Source organism: Prosopis cineraria, unplaced genomic scaffold (assembly GCF_029017545.1).
Source record: "Prosopis cineraria cultivar Desert tree isolate PC_DT_omini unplaced genomic scaffold, ASM2901754v1 PC155, whole genome shotgun sequence".
NCBI classification, from domain to species: Eukaryota; Viridiplantae; Streptophyta; class Magnoliopsida; order Fabales; family Fabaceae; genus Prosopis; species Prosopis cineraria.
The window spans coordinates 25,096-45,987 of NW_026555482.1; the positions used below are offsets into that span (position 1 = coordinate 25,096).

The following is a 20,892-nucleotide window of genomic DNA, read 5'->3' on the forward strand; positions in this document are numbered from 1 at the left end:
TATGCTTCTATTCAATGAATAGTGTCCTTATAATTAATAACAGAGTTTGTGCAGTTTTTTTTTTTTTTTACCTGAAAGAATTTGTGTAGGTGGTATGTTGTAAAAAGTAGAAAGCATTGCCTGTCACTGAGTTGAGCATTGTCTACGTTGAAGGCAAAAAATAAGGTAGCAGGTCTAGGGAGGAAACGCATGAGAGAATAAGGGCAGACATGGAATAATAATTTTCTTTTTAAAATCTCTCCGTGTATGGAGAGAAAACTTGAAAGGAAAATATATAGGTCTCATGTTCTATTTTTTCTTTCACTTTTCCTTTCCACCACTTCTCTTTTCTCTTTCAAATTGTGAAAAAATTATTTTTTCTCCTATTTTACTCTTTAGTTTTCTTTCTTTTATGCTTTCTCTCTATCCAAATAGAGAATTAGGTAGGATTAAATCTTCTTATCTAAATGCCTTACCCTTATGCTTTTATATAGGTTTAGGCTAACAACTAATCATGATTAACTAATAATTAACCATGATTGACAATCAATATTCCTAAAGCCTCTTACAAGTTTAAGATCTGAATTTATGATTTGAGTTTATGTAATATTGCCTAAATTACTAAATTGTAATGGCACCTAAATTGCTACAATTAACCATAACATATACCGCACCTTACCAAGGTAATTAAGGAATAATTGTAATATCTTAATTTAAATTTTAATAGTCAACTTGGGTTAATAGAAATTTTGAAGAATATTTAGAGGTAAAATAAATTAATTAAGAGATAAGCATTGGATTTAATTTGGAATATAATTATTTTTAAAAAAACATTATTATCTTTACACCTGCTATTATTATTAAAAAAAAGAAATATAAATTAGAGAGAGAGTAAGGAGGTGGGGTTTTAAACTCGTTGATGCGATGTGTAAATAGATGCATAATAAAAAAGAACGGGTTTTGATCCGTTAGGGTGGGGCTGTGTGTTTGTGTGTAAACCCCCGTGAAGCCATTTTTCTTGCTTCCTCACACAGTATGGGAGATTGACAAAAGGCCAGAGGGCAGACAGCCAATGGTGGTTTTTAATGGTTAGGTTCCATGATAGGATATTTTGGATGAAATTTTAACCTTTTGCAGATTATATAAGTGTTTTAAATTTTTTTTTCTAATTACTTGTCCTATTTAATTGCTACTTTTCCTAAAAGTGGCAGACTTAAGGGTTGAAAATGGATGAATTTTTATGAATAAATATGATTATTGAAATTGTTGGTAATATAATAAATATTTTAAAGTATTATTTTATTGACAGAGTTTGAATTTAAGTCTTATGAGTTAAACTTTAGAATTTTACAGGTGTGTTTTTGTTTAATCTAAAAATATAAATTAATTTGTTTATATGTAGATGATTATTTGGGATAAGAAATAGATTAATATGGTTATAAGATGATTATTTTAGGCTTGAAACTAAGTTTAAAATTTTTGAATATTTTTGAGTGCGAATTTATGAAATAAAAAAAAAATTTGATGATAGAAAATAGTTTGACAGTTGATTTTAACTTATTGATATTTATTGTAATTAAAAGAGGAGTTAGAATTTTACTTGAGAGTACTAACCTTAGATTAGTATTAATAATGAGATTAGAAATTATGTTATACTCTCTAACTCTATGATTAGAGTTATTTTATTAGTTTTAATAATTAAAACTAATATTTCTAAATAATGTGTGATGTGTAGATTGTATTGTTGGTAATGGTTGTGATGGAAAAAAAGTTGTAAGAGGTAATTTATTGATAAAAAACTATAAAGTAACTATGCTTTAATTTGTGATTAGTGTTGCCTTTTGTTATTTGTGTTATTGAGAAAAATTATGAATTGTTATTTAGAAATTATTTTGCTATGTTTATGAAAAATTTGTGAAATTGTAAATATGTATTTTGAAGTGTTGTTGCCAAGTGAGATATTATATTGTTGTATTGTTAAAATGAAAAAAATTATAATGTTGTATATTTAGACATTATGATATGTCATTGCTTGAATCTCATGAGAAGTGTTAGGAGACTTGTTGTTATTGTATTTTTTGTGCCACGTGATACGCTCATATTGAAGGCCCAATATGTGACTTGTAAGGGCTTTGACTTATTTACATTTGGCTAGATCATCTAGCACCCAATGAGGGCTATGACTTGATGTTAATGGAGGTATATAAGAATAATTGTTTATCATGCATTTCAATATCTCTTGCATTTCTATTTAAATTATATAATTGTTTTCCCATTTAGCAAATACACATATAACTATTTGGACATATTATCATAAATTGGCATTGGTTATTGAAACTTTTAAGTCTCATTACATGGTTGACAATTTTTAAAAAAAAGTCACAAATGGCATGTGAAGAAGCCCTTAAAACTTAATAGTGTAAATCTACTATCTTTTTTGGGTAATTTAATTTATATTTTAATGATGTTATATTATCAATGTTATGGCTTTTTGTTGATTGACCATTGTATGAATGTAATGATATATATGATCATGCCCTTTAAATTATTTCTATTTTCAGTACACTTTGGATGACTGTAACCTTAAAGTCTGATTTATTTTGAATGATTTGAAATGACATGATCATAGAGCCATATAATTGGCTTGTTTTGGAAATTGATTGAGTTATCTGCTCTAATTTTTGGTTATGGTTTGTACTTGTTGGGAGTATAAGGTTAAAAAAATGTGATTTTGTCTAATAACATGTGAGAGGTTAAAATCTAGGATATTAACACTACATTTTAGTTAATTAACCTTGATTAGTTAATTTAATTTGGGAATTAAAATCGAAGATATCACAGTTTACATTTTCATCACAAATTTATTTAAACTCACGAGTTTAACAACCTCAAGTGTATATTCTTTTTAGGTTTTCTAAGTTTTGAATTAAAATGATCAGTCTTTTTTAGTGCGTGTCTATTTGTTAGTCTAATTGAATCTTATCATTTTGGCTGATTTATAATCTTGGTCCCCTAACTTTATCTAAGACTTTAATTTGATTTTTAAATTTTATAAAATATATTTCAGTTCTCTAATCCTAACATAATTTTTTAAATAATGATTTTTATGTCAATTATTATTATTTTAAAAATTAAAAATTAATATGTCAACATTTAAAAGTGTTGTGTCAATATTTAAAAATTAAATGTAGATTTTTTTTAGTTGATGAAACTAACAATATTAGTTGCTAAAAGAGACTCTTCATGGTTGGCTTGGTTTGTATCGGATTTTAAATCCGTCCCCTGAGTTAGCTAGTTTGCTTTTAATGGATAGTAATAATTTGCTCAGTGTTCAAATTGAGCCTGTCTTTATATATATATATATATATATATAATATTTTATAAAATTAAGAGATTAAAAAAAACTTTGTGTAAAATTAAAGGATTAAGGTTGGTTAAAAAAAAGTTAAAGAACACTTTCAACATTTTAATTGGTTAGAATTTTAAATGAGGTTAATATTTTTTATTAAAAAATTTTATGATATGTTTGGATTAATGAGGATTTGAAAATTTATAAATTTAGATTTGGTTTAAATCCAAATTCATTTAAAATTATAATTTTTTTGTAATTTTAGATTTTCTCTACACCCTAATATTTGAATTTCCAATTACTTCAAGTATTTTGTTTCTTCTATTTTCATTATTGATACCTCTTTAACTCTTGTATCTTTTCTTATATCTTATCAATTAAAAAACATAAATAAACTAGTCAGTTTAAATTTTTCATTTTCATTTTGAATATCATTTTATTTTTCTTCTTCATTTAAAATTTTTAAATAAATTACTCAAATAAAGAATTTTAAATGTGAGATTTAAAATTTATTTTTCTTCTTCATTTAAAATTTTTAAATAAATTACTCAAATAAAGAATTTTAAATGTGAGATTTAAAATTTAAAATTTAAATTTAAATTCATCAATCTAAACATTAGCTTAACAAATTCAATTCTATGTCATTATAATTCATTAATTTCTTATAAACATTTAACACTAGCATGGAACAAGTTTATGATTGAGTGAAATTAAACACATAGGATTTCAAAGGTTTTCCATTATGGCTCTTTCTTTCTTGGCCCCATACATAAAGTCAAAATCTCGACCTTGCTTAAACGAATGTTAAATCATATGTATTGTAACCCTTCAATAATCATAAATTGTATATTTGACATATATCAATCAATATCAATGATAAATATAAAATGTTCATCAAATTATATTATTCACATTTACAAATGTTCATAGCACAACTCTCTCTCTCTCTCTCTCACAATCAATAAGAGTTCCTAATTAATTTTATTTTTAAATATCGGATTCTGATCAATTGAACGTTCTTTATTGTTTTATTCTGCGTATGTCATATTGATAAGAATGCCCTACTAAATGGAAATGTATCTCTCCATGAGCAGAAAAAGGCATATTAAGATGTTAAGTATAAGATTCAACATTTTTTTAATTAATTTGGTTTTGTTTCATTCCATACATAAATTGACTTTTGTGTTACATCACACCTAATGTATCTTTTGTATAGGACATCGTGCCCCTTCGTGATTTATGGTTTTTATTTGAGCTAATATAAGTTTCCACTTTTCAAAAATAAAAAACAAATACCATCTAGTAAAAGTAACACATTAATATTGCATCTGTGCTATTATTCTCAAACAATATTTATATAGATTTTTCCAATTCTAATATAAAAATTCATATTTTTATTTTTTATATGACTATTTTTGTTTTAGTACAAGATGGAGACCACATGGATAGCAAAGATTTTCTTCTTCACAATGCCAAAGGTTAAAAAGTAGACTCCCCCTAATGAAATCGCTGCCTACACAAAAGCCAATATTCAAACCTCTAATCACTTATTTAAGTGACTAGAACTCCTACTATTTATGTCAACTTAAGTCAATTTTTATATAATTATTTGATTAAGTCAAATTCGAGCATTGTCAAGCCTAATTAAAAGTAGCCCTTTCAAAAACTTTTTTTTGTATTCAGATGGATTTAAATTCAAAACCTTATATTGAAATAATCATAATCCCTCCCACTAAGACCAAACATATTGGTTCATATTCTTATATTTTATTCTAGTATTTTTCAAAATAAAAATGACTTAATTCTCTTTTACTACCAACAAAAGAGAAATCAAACTCCAATAGTCAAATCCAAAAAAATGAAAGACAGAAAATTCATTTTTCTTATTTTGTCTTTCTTAACGGACATTATCACAATTTTTCTCTTGCTTGGCCTAAGGTTATTATTGGAAGAGTTTCTATTGAAAGAAAAGGTTTAAGTATCAATGAGGACGGCTATTCTTTTATTTATTTTATATTTTCCCCACCTTCCAAATAAATTTATTGGTTTTTGATAATATTGTTTAAATGATTCTTCTACCTAATTGTGATTTCGGAATCCCGGATTCACCGTATATATTTGCACATAATCCAATCAAGAAACTCCCAAAATTTCTTTCAATGTTTTTAATGAAGAATTTTTTTATATTTTTGTTGAAATAATAAACTAATAACGCGAGTGACAACTTTTCCACACACTTCATGCTTTTCTATTTCTAAGTCTTGAAAGAAGGACTCTAATAATAAAGTAAAGAATTTTGGAAGGCATAAATGAGGCCTTCAAACAGAAGATTTCAAATAATCCAAATTATTGAAGGCATGAAATTAAACATCTTTGTTAGCATTAAGAAAGAAACAACATAGATTAAATAAACCATGCATGAATAAGTTGAGCCAAAGTAGCACATATAATGAGACAAAGACGATAAGACCTGCAAGGATGATGAATTATAGGATCCATCAAACCTTCCTTCTTCTTCTTTTTTTTTTAAAGTGTAACAATTGACAATATCTCCCAACCCAAGGCCTCTCGGCTGAGTCCTTCTTTCTATTCAAAATTGTAAAACAATTTTTTAAGAGACATTATGTTTAAAAATAAGGAGAATAATAATCAAAATAGGTAAATGACAAATAAATATCATGAAATGGGTAATTACTTTAAAGTTCCTAGAGACTTATTTAATACTTTCTTTATTAAAAAATATAAAATATTATTGACCAAGTGTCACCCCTAATAAATTAATTAATTCTCTTTAAACTAACACTAATTTTTCATATTCACCCTTATTTAATAGGGCTTGTCACTTAAAAAAATTATAAAATAATTTATTTATTATGAAAATTTTTAGAAAAACACATTAATTGCACCTTAAAATATTAAAAATGCCTTATATTTTTAACATAGAAAGTATATTTTTGTGAAATTACTCTAAACCTAGGAAAAATAATATAAAACATAGTTGTTAGTACCTAAACTAAAATTATTAATAATGAAAATAAAGTTGTTAATATAAAAAAGCATAGTTATGAGTCTAGTTATACAATAACAAGCACATTTTCTATATTAACAATTTCAACTTAATAATTAACAACTTTACTTTAAATATTAACAACAGTTGTTTTGAAAATTAACTCCATGCTTAATTAAATAAATAAAGGATAATTAAGGAAATTTAATCATAAATGAATTTGTGAATGGTTAGATAGGACTAATAGATTTATTGGGTTTAGCCTATAGTCTTTGGATCGGGTCTGAAATTGTATCGAGCCATCTGGGCCTAACTAGCGTTGAATATTCGGACCAGCCTTCTTTATGTTGTGGGGGATGGCAAAAAATTTATGCAAAAAAGCACGTGAGCTTGGATGCAGAAGAAAAGAGAATTGAGAGAGAGCGACGAGGAGCACAATTTTAGCTCTGCTAAGGCTTGATTTTTGAAGGTCTTAGGAGTCATTCAAGAATGCTTACACCTTAGTAAATCTCCATCTACCTTTCCTCTTCCTCTTCACTCTATTTTTGAGTTAAGGTTGATAGTTAGAAATTGATTTTCAAATTTAAAGGGCTATGAGTCTGAACCCATTGATTTAAATAAAACTAATGGTAGTTATTTAAGCTTATTGCTCTCATATAAGTGGATCCTTAATTAAAGAAAAAAATATATAATAAATGTGATGGTTGAGGTTGTTCGAAGCTATTAATAATAATTGTTAGGTTTAACGAAGTTAAATAAAGCTAATGAGAGCTAATGTACCTAATGGTAATAGATTGAGACTTTTGAGTGATTAAAGTGTTCAACTAGGAAGTTGGGACTGTGTAATTAGCAATATTAATAAAAATTAGTGTTGTTAATTGCAGATTAATCACTTTGTGTATCAGCATATACACACGGGACAAGACCGTGCTTAGCCTGTGTCCTATCCGATTCTGATTCAATTTTAGTCTCCGTCCAGTTTAGTCTCGTCTTAATTGTTTTTTTTTTTTTTTTCCAGTCCGGGTCGACCTGTATCATGTAGATCAAGACAAAGACGGGTCTAGTGGCACCCAGATTCCATAGACACCTTTAATTACGAGGGACTTCCATGTAATTTTCATATATATATATATATCCTTTATGCCCAACACTCCAAAGAAACAATCATCATCTCTAAATTATGTTGGTAACAGTCAAACCAAATCACGCTTTATTTTATACAATCAAGATTAGAGAGATTTTAAAGCGTGTATTGAAGATTTTTATAAGACATTACCCGACTCGTCCTTTCTTTAAAAATACATTTGTTGCTATCTTATTTTACTTGCAACTCGGAGTGCACGAGATACATTTTTTTTTTAAATGGCGTTGTCAATACGAAATGAGTGCCTCAGTTGACATTAATTATGGAACCCCAAAATTACATAATGAGGTTATGGCAGGCCAAAAGTTAATTCCATCCAATTTGTCCTTGATGATTGTTCATATTGAGCCTCAATTTTAATAAAAGCAAAATTTTTTATAAATTTTGGCTAAGTTGTTGCATGACCTGAACTAAAAAGTATTATTCATGGAAAAAAAACTGAAGTGTTATTAATACAAATATTTAACATGAGGTTATTTTTTGAGAGAATGTCAAATAAATCTTAAAAAAAATAAATAACAGTCAAGTATCCAACAATTTTTTTTTAAATAAGTTATATGTATTGATTTAAACCATTGTAGACGGAATTCCAATTACAAAATGAGAGTTAATTTAGAATTTAAATATTCAATTTATAATTAAAACTTCTGTATCTATAATTATTTAAATTGATATTTGTAACGTTTTTTTTAAGAGAAATTATTAAGATTTAAGTATCATTAACTTTCTTTTTTTAAGACTTAATTGTCATTTTTACTTATTCATTAGGGCAACACAACATGCACGGACAAAATAACCAGGTGAAAAGATTCACACAAAAATCATCGAATATTCAGGACACCAGCTTCAACTGTCAATAACTGTCGAACTTGTTTTCCCTGTGGCTATGCTATGACTCAGTTCCTGCAAAATTCAGTTCATTTTGAAGATGAAGGCGCTGAGCAAATTCTGTGATTAAAATTTTACATTTTTCTTAACAAATTTTTTTTTTGGTTGGTCTCAACGTTAAATGATTAGATCTTTCGAAAACATTCATAGCATATTTGTTTCGAAGAACATAACGAGACAAACCTAATAAAAAAAATCATCTTTTCAATTATGTCATTATCCTTTTACTCTCCAAGAAATAATGATGGAGAAGCTACCGGAGTTGAATCTAATGATAAGAATTAGTCCCTCATAATGTGATGAATAAATGTTTAAATCCCTGCTAGAAAATATGCCCACGGTTAGGTACCTAACTGTGCCTCAAACATTCAATGAGCAATTAAAAAAAAAAAAAACATGGAGGGAGGAGCTTCGCTGGTAAAGCAAAAGACAAAATGAAGCAAATTCTGTGAATATTATTCCAATTATCTAAATTTAATTTTTAAGATTTAAAATGTTTTATATAAAAATTAAATATATAGATAATTCATCAATTATTAATAAAAAGAATAATAATCTAATATAAAAAAAACAAAGCTTTATTTACCTAAATTAGATATAAATAATCCAAGACCGAAATGCATAAATTCTACACGCCTACAATGTAACATCCATTTGTTTACCTTTTTAAGCCCACTCATGTAGCCTCCATCGTTTACTTCTCTTGAAATATAAGATATGAAATGAACTTAATATAATTAATTAAATCTATCCCAAATAAACCCTCTAAGAATTATATGTTTATTTAAAAAAAATCCAATGACACAAACAAACAATTTTACCAAAATTTTGCAATCTCCAATCATTTGAGCGTCAACCTAACGAGACCCAAAAAATAAAGTAAATGATCCGTTAAACCATTTGAAAAATTCTGAAAGGGTAAGTCTAAGGCAAACACACAAGTCAGTCAGTAAGAGTCAAAATGGGCGACTATTTCAACTAAGCTTGATTCAGTAAGAGCTATTACCCCACAATTACTTCACTTCTACATGATTCTTAACCAAATATCTACGGTTTGATACAAACAACCACCTAGCCACACGAATACTAACACTAACAATTTCAAACCTGTTTTAGAAGGCAAAAAAAGAAAGAGAAAAAAATCCAGAATGATGAAAGATAGTCACCTTCAGTTCCGAAGGAACGCCACAGTGGCGACACGGGAGCCAAGCACGCCTCCAAACATGAAGGTTGGATATGTGCGGATATGACTTATATATTGAAATGGAAGATCTTTGCCTGATTGCCCGTCCTCAGCTGCTTCATGCCCCTGTGCGGCAGCAATTTTTCTCTGGTTGAAACTTTCAACTTCTTGCACCAGTTCATCTTTTGTACTGTTACACGATGTGATTACCTTCCATGCCAAGAAACAAAAGGCAGCGTTAAGAGAGATGTCTATCATGAAAACTGAATTTGTTCGAGACATATTAAGGCAGAACACAGCTTCGATCAAATCATCTAAACAATAAATGATAATCGCAATTTGCAGTTGGTTCAGTTAATGAACAAGGACAATTTGGCAACACTAAATAAAAGGAGGCCCCAAATTCAGAATCAACATTGAACAAACTTGACTACTTACTAGTATTCCACCAGGAGCAACCAACTTAAATAGAGAGTCCCAATACATCATTCTGAAATTCAGAAAGCCAGGACACAATTCCTCATTATTAGGCTAAGAAGATAATATAGTGTAGAATAAATCAGAATACAACAACATAATTGTCACCCCTCTAAACTCATAACAGTTATTGGATTTAATGTATTGATTTAATTCTTTTAATTTTTAACATGAGATGTTGAGTAAGAAAGGAATAGAAAGCATAATCTTAGTAAGAAAAATAACATCAGCACAACAGAACCGCTGGGAACACAGTATCCTCTGTTACCTCTTGACAGGACCATCAGGATGCAATCCAATAGCATCTAGGGTCCCTTTATCCATTACAAGTTGAAACTGTCGTACCAACTTTGTCTCAAGAACATCATCAACCTGAATCAATTAAAGGCAATGAATTATAAATGTGATGCAACCCATACGCCATTAGACATACTAATGGCACAAGAATGGGATTTACGTTACAACAAGCTATCAAAAGTTGCAAAACAGAAACGCATTGTAATGTCAATATTCGGGTGTCATATTGGTGTTAAGGTTTGTGATCCTCCCACACGACGTGTTTGAATGGACATTAAGAGGAAACACATTGCAATTAAGAAAAGAGTATAATAAGGCTGCTAAAGTATTTATTAAATGATTTAAAATGCATTTATTAAAACAACTAAAATTCCTTTGGCTTAAGTGTAAAGAAAATTTTTATTCCTCTATTTACTGTAAAAGTTTCAAAGTGGTCCCTCTACTTCAATCAGGTGAATCACGTCTTTCAACATTAAAAAATATATCAATTAAGTCCTTCCAACTTAGGTAAACGCAATTCATGTGGTAATGAAAATTGATGATTGTACACGTAAATCATCTAGATGGTCTTGATTTGGGTCACATGAATGCCGTTTTCTTTCCCTTTTTTTTTTTTTTGGGTGAGGGAGGGTGTTTGGTTCATCATAATATATAACAATGTTGTGAAACCTCAATAACGTGGAACTACAAAAAGATTGGGAGTTTCTGATTTCTTGGGAGTCATAGAGTTTAGAATTGTCTAGACGTCTTATTTATCTTATATCATTACCTTTAGGAGTTTATCTTGTAGTTAATCTCTATTCTCAAGCATTTTAAATAACAAGAGGGGGTGGCAATGTGTGAGGCAGATTTCTGCATGCATGCAAGCCTCCCCATTGACCATATAGTGCTCTTAATATCCAGGCCCACTAGCTTTGAATGTGTAATGAAAAAGGTTTTTTTCATCCAGAATGACAGTTGACAGAAGAGTAGGCCATCAATAGCTTAAAATTTTCCATGCCAACACTCCCTCACCAATTATTGAAAGGAGTTCAGACACCCCTTCTATTTTCTCCTTAAAATAATAAAACTTTTAATCCCTTAAGTTTGTCTCAGTTATCAATTTGAACTTTTTAAGTTTAATTTTTATTAATTTGGTCATTTTATATCTTCTTAAATTATCACATTAGTCCTTTAAATTTAAAAACACAAATTGACTCTCAAATAAATCTAATATGTAAAGCATGTTGATGATTTGACATGTATATGTAGTCAAATGATAACAAATTAACCCTTAAATTAGTTTCATTTTTTATCAATATAATTGGCTAGGCTGCCTTTTGTTCTCTTGTAAATTTCTAAGTCTTTTTTCTCTACCTACAACAACAACAACAACAACAACAACAAGCCTTTATCCCACTAGGTGGGATCGGCTACATGGATTGCAAGACGCCATTGTGCTCTATCATTTATCAAGCTTTTAGGAATATTATTAATTAAGAGATCGCGTTCAACAACTTCCAAGAGTGTTCTCTTAGGCCTTCCTCTACCTCTCTTAATCGGACTCAAAGTTATATGTTCCACTCTTCTCACTGGTGCCTCCCTTGGTCTTTTTGTACATGCCCAAGCCATCTCAACCGATTTTCTACCATTTTTTTCTCAATAGGTGCCACCCTCACTTTTTCGCGTACGTGCTCATTTCGAATTTTATCTTTACGTGTATGTCCGCATATCCATCGTAACATTCTCATCTCTGCTACTCCAACTTTATGCTCTTGCTGTCCCGTTAGAGCCCAACATTCACTACTATATAACATTGCCGGTCTGATAGCAGTGCGATAAAACTTTCCTTTAAGTTTATTAGGCACCTTACAGTCGCAAATAACTCCTTTAGCTTTTCTCCAATTAAACCACCCAGCTTGAATTCTATGTGAAATATCTCCACTGATTTCGCCATCATTTTAAATAATGGCTCCCAAATATCTAAACTTTTCCACTTGAGGTATAATTTGATCTCCTAATTTCACTTCCAAATTATTGTCGAATAGTCCTTTACCAAATTTACAATATAAATATTCCGTCTTACTTTTACTCAGACGAAAACCTTTCGACTCCAATGTCCTCCTCCATAACTCAAGTTTGCAATTAACCTCTTCCCTTGTCTCTGCTATAAGAACTATATCATCCGTGAAGAGCATACATTTCAGAATTTCCCCTTGAATATGTTCCGTCAAAACATTTAAGATCAAGTTGAACAAATAAGGACTCAGAGATGATCCCTGATGTAGTCCAATCTTTATAGGAAAATCCTTTGTTTGACCACTAGGCGTTCTTATACTAGTTTTTACCCCCCTCATACATATCTTGTATGGCTTTAATATAAGCAATCCGTACTCCCTTTTTTTCCAACGCTTTCCAGAGCACTTCTCTTGGTATACGGTCATAAGCTTTTTTCTCTACCTAAATAATTATATTTCATTTCATTGATCTACATGACTAACATCAATATTCTACTATCTATGTTAGCATATTTTAATAGCGTTACCTTCTTTTTAATCAATAAGAACCAAATAAGTCAAAATTAAACTTGAATAACCAAATCGATAACTGAAACAAATTTGAGAAACTAAAAGTTTCATTTTCCCTTTCTTCTTTCTTCTCTAGCATAGCTTTGGTCTGGATATCCAGCCCCATTTCCAACAGAAATATATATTTGTCGACATTCACCCTTCCTAGTGCCCCTTCCAAGAGAACATGCTAATGTTAGATTAGAACAAGTCTACCACCTACAAGCATACCAATGTGCACAAAAAAAGTGGTTGGCCTTAAGTAATGGGGGTTGGGTCTAATGGAATGAGCTAGTCCCTCACACCATGGCGAATCAAAGTTCAAATCTCTACTAAGAAAAGTACTTACATTTAGTGCCTGACATCGCCTCGAACAAGATTACCTCCAATAAGAGGATACTTGTAAACAATATAAAAAAAAGGGTGGTTGGTGTTTTTAAAATCCTTTCCACCCTACACTAGGCATGGGTCACTCTATGGAGTCTTTGTCCCATCCTAGCTTTTTTGGTGTTTCATGACTTTTCAAGTGTTTCCCAACAATAAAAATTTATCCTTGTCATAAATGCCCCTTAGAAGTTCATGTTGTAGTTAATTTCTACTTTTGAGTGTTATATATAAGAGGATAAGGGTTGAAGACAGCTAATCTTTGAGAAGCGGAGAGTTCTGCATATGTGCATCATCTATAAATGGGCTATGCTTTCAAAGTTTAAAAACCTATGGATAAGCCTGGCTCCAACCTTTATCCATATCAATCGTCTTCAACAAAATAATGATAACCCACGTAAATAGCATGACCCATTATCTTTAAGGCACACAAGAGAAAGATAACTAAGCATGCATTTAAACACCCAGGCATACTTGCATGCACACACGTGAAACAAAATTCATAACAACTTTACATTTTAAGCATACCAAAAATTTGATGTTGGAAAACCCATCACGATCAGCAAGGCTTTGAGAAAGGCTGATGGCCCCTTCGCTATAATCAGTACCAGTTAAATCAGAGAACCTGAAGCCAGATATGTCAAGAGTAAGCTTACCAAAGCATTCACATAAAATAAAACATAAATAAATGCAAACGTCATCAACCCATAACCTCAAAACAGAGATACCTAAAAATGCCAATGGAGGATTTCATCGTCAAGAAAACTTACAACAACCCAAACTCGTGCTAGTTCCCTTGATTTTTGTATCTTCAATATATTTCTTTGCTTCTATTCTTTCTGTTTCAACATTAAAAATGTTCTACAAACTAATCCAGAGTTTCAGTATTAAGAAAACAAAAAACCTATTTGGCCAAAAAAAAAGTATCTAGAAAACCTATAAACCTATGGTGGTTGGGTCAAGTGAAATTGATTTAATACTCCAATAGTAAGGCCTCAAGTTTGAGACTCATGAATTAAAAAACCACATTACAGGAGCTATCTCCATCTGGGGCTTAATAGTACTTGAATTGGACCAATTAGTAGTATAGATACCACACCAAAAAAGAAAAAGGGGGGAAACTATATGCTCCAATATCCTTTTTGAAATTTTGTTTCAACATGTAGGGATAATCTTTTGTTTCACTAAGCGTCTTGAGTCTCATAAGAGCAGAGTTTTATACATTTCTTATGGAATCAATGTTTTTTGAGTGCCTCCCTCTTATTAGTATCCTCTTGGGTGAATTTGAGTAGGCTTTTGGTTTTACATGTTCTTCCCCCCCAACTATCCTCTTTATAACAAAATAGTATCACAGCCAAGTTAAGTAGCTGCAGGGTTTATTAAAGAAATTTTTTTAAAAAATGGCTGTTTGCATGTGTCAGCATTTATGGATTTGAAGACAAGTGAACTGTTGAGGATTTAATGTGAGATCCCCAAATTTGAAGAGGAAAAAAAAAAAAAAAACCTATCGAGATAGCAAGGACAAGAAGAAGGCATTAAGAAATAATGAGGTTGAGAACAAGCAGCCTCTAAAGTTTTGCAATAGCCAAAATTTGAAATATGGAGAACAAAGTCAACTTGTAACTATTCAATTTAAACGATACTCAAGTAATTAAAACAAAAGCTGAATCTGGCATTGACGATGCATTCATGTGAAGAAGTTTGATCCAAATCATTAATCAAGTTTTCCGTAAAAAGCTACAATTGAAAGCAAGTTTGGATGGCATGAACAGTGTGGGTTCAAGGCATACACAAAGCAAGATGATGAAAATGAAGTTGCCCAGCATGTAACAAGTCATTTGAAAGATTTTATAATATTTTGATTAAGGATATGAATGAGATTGAAGTGTCCCCCTCCTATTATCATTTGCAATAGATTTGAGTAGGCTTTTATTTGAAGTATTTTCTTCCTCCAAGTATCCCCTTTCTAAATTGGAGGAAAAGAATACTTGTTTACTTACTCACAAAAATCTACTCAAGAATATACTAGGAAGAGGTAGATACTCAAAAAACACACTTCTATTATAAGAAATATACAAAATTCCTCCCTCAAATACCCAAAAAATATCCAGCTTACTTATACAACTTTGCAAAACCTATAAACTTCAACCCATTTATTAGGGCATGCTTAAAGTCATTTCAAATAAATGCATAACTTAATGACTTTTAAGCTCATAACTAAAACTAACATAATTCATACATAATGACACATAACTACTTTAAAATGCTGAGAGACACATGTAACCTAGGGGACATACTATAGAAATAAAATTTTATTATTTCCAACATGACTTGTTGAATTTAAATGTTTTTTCCCTAATCACTGGTGACCACAATCAAAAGGGAAATATTGGACTTCAAAAACTACACCTCTTCATAACTATCAAATTCTTCAGATGACAAATAAAATAAATGGAATATACATAATCATCAAGCGAAAAGAACACTTGGGTCTACCAACAGTTTTGCATCTACAAGCAATTTAGTTTTCCAAACTTCAATCATTTAGATCAAGAGGAAGTAAGAAATGCATTTAAGCAGAATGCAACAACAAAGAAATATAGAGGAACTTTTGCAACTTCTTTAGAAAGGCATAAATAATTCCATGTTTCTCTACATTTAGGTCAATGAAATCATTCTAGTCTTTAGGTTTTCTGGGTGCAGGTTATATTTAGTACTTTGCAGATAACTCTAAAGTGCAAATGTCATTAAAAGAAAAAAAAATAGATCATCGAAAAGCTAGAACCCTGCCCCCTACAACCTAGAGTTGCAGAATCTCATTCTGATTCAGAACATTTTGCACAAACTTTTTGCAAATGTAAGCCACTTCTGTAGAAGGTATTAACTTGTGCAACTTGATTTCTGGTAATACAGAACGAATTACCAGATAAGTATAGCAAATACATACCCTTGTTTAGCCAGTTCTTGGAGAAGCAGACCATTGCCGGTTCCAATGTCAAGGACACTCCAACTAGATAAATACTTGTCATCCTGTTCAGTAGGCTCATACTTGATATCATCAACGTTATCAGGTATGCGTCCTTGAGAAATGTCAAGGCACAAGGCTTTGGTCCACAACACAAGTTTTTCCATCACATCAACTCCAAACCTGCACACGGGAAGGGTGGCGAGGAACATATATGTCAAAAGATAACATCTCCTTGTAGCAATTTCAGTGTTCAACATTCTCAAGGAGTTAACAAATTCAAGTGAAAAGAAAAAACAAAAAGGCATACATGCAGCTAGTTTCCTCCCAACATTCTTTTTAAGATATTACACTAGCCTTTGTTAGTTTAGTTTTTCATAAGATCATTATTTCCCTTATATTAGTATATTGAATGTCTTGAAGCATTAGCATTTTAGTAAAAAGAGTGCGCGTGTGTGCACGCACGTGTGTGTATGTGTGAGTGTGCGTGCATTCCCAGATTTAATTATGCTAAATGGAAAAATGGAGGAACTTGGTTAAGCTAAAACGACAGAGACTTGCATGGTAATGCTGTAGTAAGACAAGAGAGTAACTACTGACTCTAGAATCTAGTATCAACCATATAAAAAAAATCAATAATGAAGGAATTATAACTTTAACTAGGAATTCACGATGTGTAGAAAGCCAAAATAACTTTTTACGCCTAAAACTTTGAAACTTTGCGTTTGTTTAAACAAAAGAAAAGAAAAAGAAATTACTCATACTCTCCTAGAAAACCTCAAAAGAACTAATCATTACCCATTCTTGTATAGGTCATCAGCATATGGCATCTAGTCAGCAATTACGCTGTTGACTTTAAAAAAAAAAAAGAGTAGAAATGAAGAAATGGGATACAAGACATAGATGCAACATCAGTAAGAAGTAGGTAGCATGCATTGCTTCAAAAATGATAAAATCAGTTGAAAGTTCCTTTTATGATGTTATAGAGATAAGATCAGTTGATAGTTCCTTTTTATGAAGTTATAATATTTAACTTATGCTTGACTATTTATCATTGGATATTTGCAATTAATCTCTATGAAAACTCACATGGACCAGTGAAGCACATAATGCAGTCAAAATTTATTTACCAAACTTCACCAGCATGGCCATGCTCGCGAAAATTTGCAAGCTCATCTGCATATGCAGAATCCCAATAACTCTGAAAACCTAGCATTGATGTAACTGCCTCAGCATCAGGTTCATCCTTGTCAGAACTGCACACCCAAAAAGTAACTTTAGGATAGAAAATTTGTCACTCAACCAGTAGCGCAGATTTAACACTTTTCCCTTAAAATAAGCAGCAGTTGCTGATTGCAAATCTACCAACGTAATTAACAAAATAAAACAGTCATTACAATTTAGTATTTACTTGCACGTAGTTAGAGTAATGATCACAAGCATAATACGAAGTGATCACATTCATAATTTAAAAAAAAAAAAGCCCAATATCCTGACCGAGATCCCCTTTCTCTTTCTTAAATACTGTCACTTTCATTATATGAAAATTCAAAGCAATGACGATGCAATCAACTGCATCAGAAATTTTCACAAATTCCATCCTAAATCCGTCCTATATACCTATTCTCTTTCTCTAGACGTATTTCACAGAAAATTAAGCGAAGAGAACCACACTGAAGAAAAGAAAAGCGAAAATAGCAGCTGAAAAAGACCTGTAATCCGAGACGGCTCGGAAGTTGGCATTGGACAGAGCTTCAGCAGCGTCAGCATGGCGCTGCTCGTCGTCAAGGGTGCTGCCGTAATCACTCTTGATGGACCAAGAATCGGCGGCGACAGAGCGGTCATCGTCGGAGACCAGATCGGCAGTGGGCAAAGAAATTGCTGCCCGCGCCTGTTGCGAGGCGTCGGACTCATCGAGATGCAAACGAATCCCTGCCATTGACGATGGTCACGACGAGAGAGAGAGAAAGAGGTTTTCAGATGGTATTACTTATCAGTAGCTGGGTGGACTGCGCAATCGATCTTTGCGCTATAACGAAATGAGCCGGATTCTGTGTTACTTCTTCCAACGGAGAACGTATATTTGAAAGGTTGATCCCTGATATTTCATTTCCTTTTTTCGAGTAGAATGATACTTGATATTTAGCACACACCATATACATAAGATGTGTTTATTTAATAAACATGGACCATTCAGATAACACAAGTATATAGATGCTTATTTTTATTCGGATAAATTAGTTTAATAATCCAAAAAATATGAACAAAATTTTTAAAAATTTAGAAATATCATCTATTCATGTTGATATATAAAAAATTTATCATTACTTATATTTAAAAAGTACAAAAGATTTATCATTGGTGTATAAATATATAACAGAATATTATTAACAAATATAATAAACTAATTATAATATAAAATATAATAAATGTTAAGCTGTTTATTTAGTTTAGTCCTATAATATATATAGGTTATATCTATAAAAGCATTTTACTATGTAATTATTGGCCTAATAATGTAACGGACAAAAGAAACACAATTTTAATCGTTGTTACTTGTTACTATTGAAACTGTTAATTGAGGGTCAAATATGTGCCACCAAGGTCTGAGTATAGCAATGCTCTTTCCGTTTTTATTCTATATAAAATGTTTTTAATTAATTTACGTGAACTAATAATTAGGAATAAGTAAAACCGAATCGAAATTAAAAATCGAATCAAATCAAATTGAATTTCATCTATTTGATTCGATCTATTCAATTTTTCGATTCAATTTAGTTTTCTTTTAAAGAAAATTTTAGTTGATTGATTCAATTCAATTTGAAAATTTTAAAATCAAATAAATCAAATTAATTGAATTATCCATTTTTTTGTATTTTTAAAAATATGAATAAATTCTCATCTAGATGAGTAAAAAATATTTTTTTACTACTTGCAGTAGTAGTATTTTTTTGTTTAATATGATATTTTAATTTTTTATTTCTATAATTTAATTTTTAATGCAATAATATTGAGTCTTATTAATTTCTCATGAATTATGGTATAAAATTACTATTTTTTTTATTAGGCCTTCAACATTAAAGGAAAAAATTGGATAAAAAAATATATGAACAATTAAACTTCATAGACCCAAATCAAAGCCCATAAATTGAATAGACCTATCAAATTGAATCATTAAAATTCAGTTTGGTTTTAATTTGGTTCGGTTATGTATTTTGATTCGATTCGATCCAAATTTTTTATATAATTCGGTCGATCAATTTTAGAAAAATTGAAACTGAACTGACTAAATACTCACCCTTGCTAATGATAATGGTTATTTATGTAAAACAACATTTTTTGGTTTTGGCCTTAACCAATTGTTAAAAGAAAATTAACACAGTATAAAGCTTTTTTTCATTTCCAAGACAATATAGGGGTAAAATTGTTATTTATTTAAAAATATTCTGACAAGCGTTATAAATTTAGGGACAAAAAACTAACATCTCATGTACATGGATTAAGGGGAGTAATTACTGAGTACTTACATGATCTTTGTTACAAGATACATTCAACTACCTTACTAAAACTACTAAAATGTAATTAAATTATTAACTTTATCAAAAAAATATAATAAATTTTAATTTTATCATTATTTGAATGAAAATTTTTAAAATTTACATTATATTCTCTATTATAAAAAATAAATTTAAATAGGAATAATATTAAAAAAATGTAACTAATATCTCATAGTGTGTCTTATATTAAGAATAAAACATATTTCTCCTATTGAAAGCAATTTTATTTACTAACAAACATCTAATTCAACTAGTAAGAAGTTATATTAACTTAATCAATAATTTTAAGTTTGTGTGTAACTATGTTAAATACCCATTGAAAAAGTTTTATAACAAATATAATCCTACTCAACTCTACCCATGAATAATAGATAATTTCATAAAAAAATAATTTTATTTGAAATAAATTGGATACCAATGCAATATTCAGTAAATAAAAAAGTGTTTTCTAATTCTGAAACAAATGTTTTATAAAAATGAAATGGTAAATATATCTATTTCCTTTGTAGAAATAAAAAGTTAATGGCATATTTTATAAATAGAATAAAAAAATTATTTTCTTTTTTTTAAATTATTTTTTTCATATATTAAATATTTATTAAATGTGATTAACTTTCAATAAAAATTTAAATCTTGATTCATCTAATCATTTTCACTCTATGGTGATTGCGTTGACTTTTTTAATCACGATAATGTGGACTTCTTTTCTTGGAAAGCTAAGAGGGAAGATGCCAACGAAACATTTGTTGGAGCAGAACGTTTGTCCACGGAAACCAACGACTGAGAATGTGGGAGAAAAGAATGGTCCCCACGGATTCCATTCCGTATGGTCCCACTAACCTTCTAGTGATTTCCTTTGCGTGACACTCTTATCATAGATTTGCCTTTTAGTATGTCTCCGTGATGTGAAGCCACCTTCTTGTGAAGAGACTAATTCATCGAATATTTGTTTGTTTGTAAAATCATGTCTCTCCTATCCACATAATCAAGCCATGATGAGGAAGATTCCTTGGCCAAAGATATTAATTGTAAGTCATAAAATAGTTTCACTTTTTATTATGCTCGTGTATGTTTTTATTGAAAGCAATTTTATTCAAGGCAAAAAAATGCTCACAT

At 30.3% G+C, this 20,892-nt stretch overlaps 1 protein-coding gene across 3 annotated transcripts; it reads right to left on the reverse strand.

Annotated features, from left to right (window-relative positions):
- Positions 1–8,203: 8,203 nt before the first annotated feature.
- Positions 8,204–18,341, reverse strand: LOC129295624 (uncharacterized). 3 transcript variants are annotated; one of them, XM_054934159.1, is made up of 8 exons: positions 17,932–18,341; positions 17,350–17,475; positions 16,202–16,402; positions 13,783–13,879; positions 10,296–10,399; positions 9,989–10,040; positions 9,534–9,760; positions 8,204–8,382 (listed from the first exon to the last, which is right to left on the reverse strand). In XM_054934159.1, the coding sequence occupies exons 1-7, from the start codon at positions 18,156–18,158 to the stop codon at positions 9,536–9,538; spliced, it is 1,032 nt and encodes a 343-aa protein (XP_054790134.1). In that variant the 5' UTR covers positions 18,159–18,341; the 3' UTR covers positions 8,204–8,382; positions 9,534–9,535. The 3 variants fall into 3 exon arrangements, with proteins under 3 accessions (XP_054790134.1, XP_054790136.1, XP_054790133.1); XM_054934161.1 differs by lacking the exon at positions 8,204–8,382 and adding an exon at positions 8,982–9,224; XM_054934158.1 differs by lacking the exon at positions 8,204–8,382 and having other exon boundaries at positions 9,318–9,760.
- Between the last annotated feature and the right edge of the window lie 2,551 nt (positions 18,342–20,892).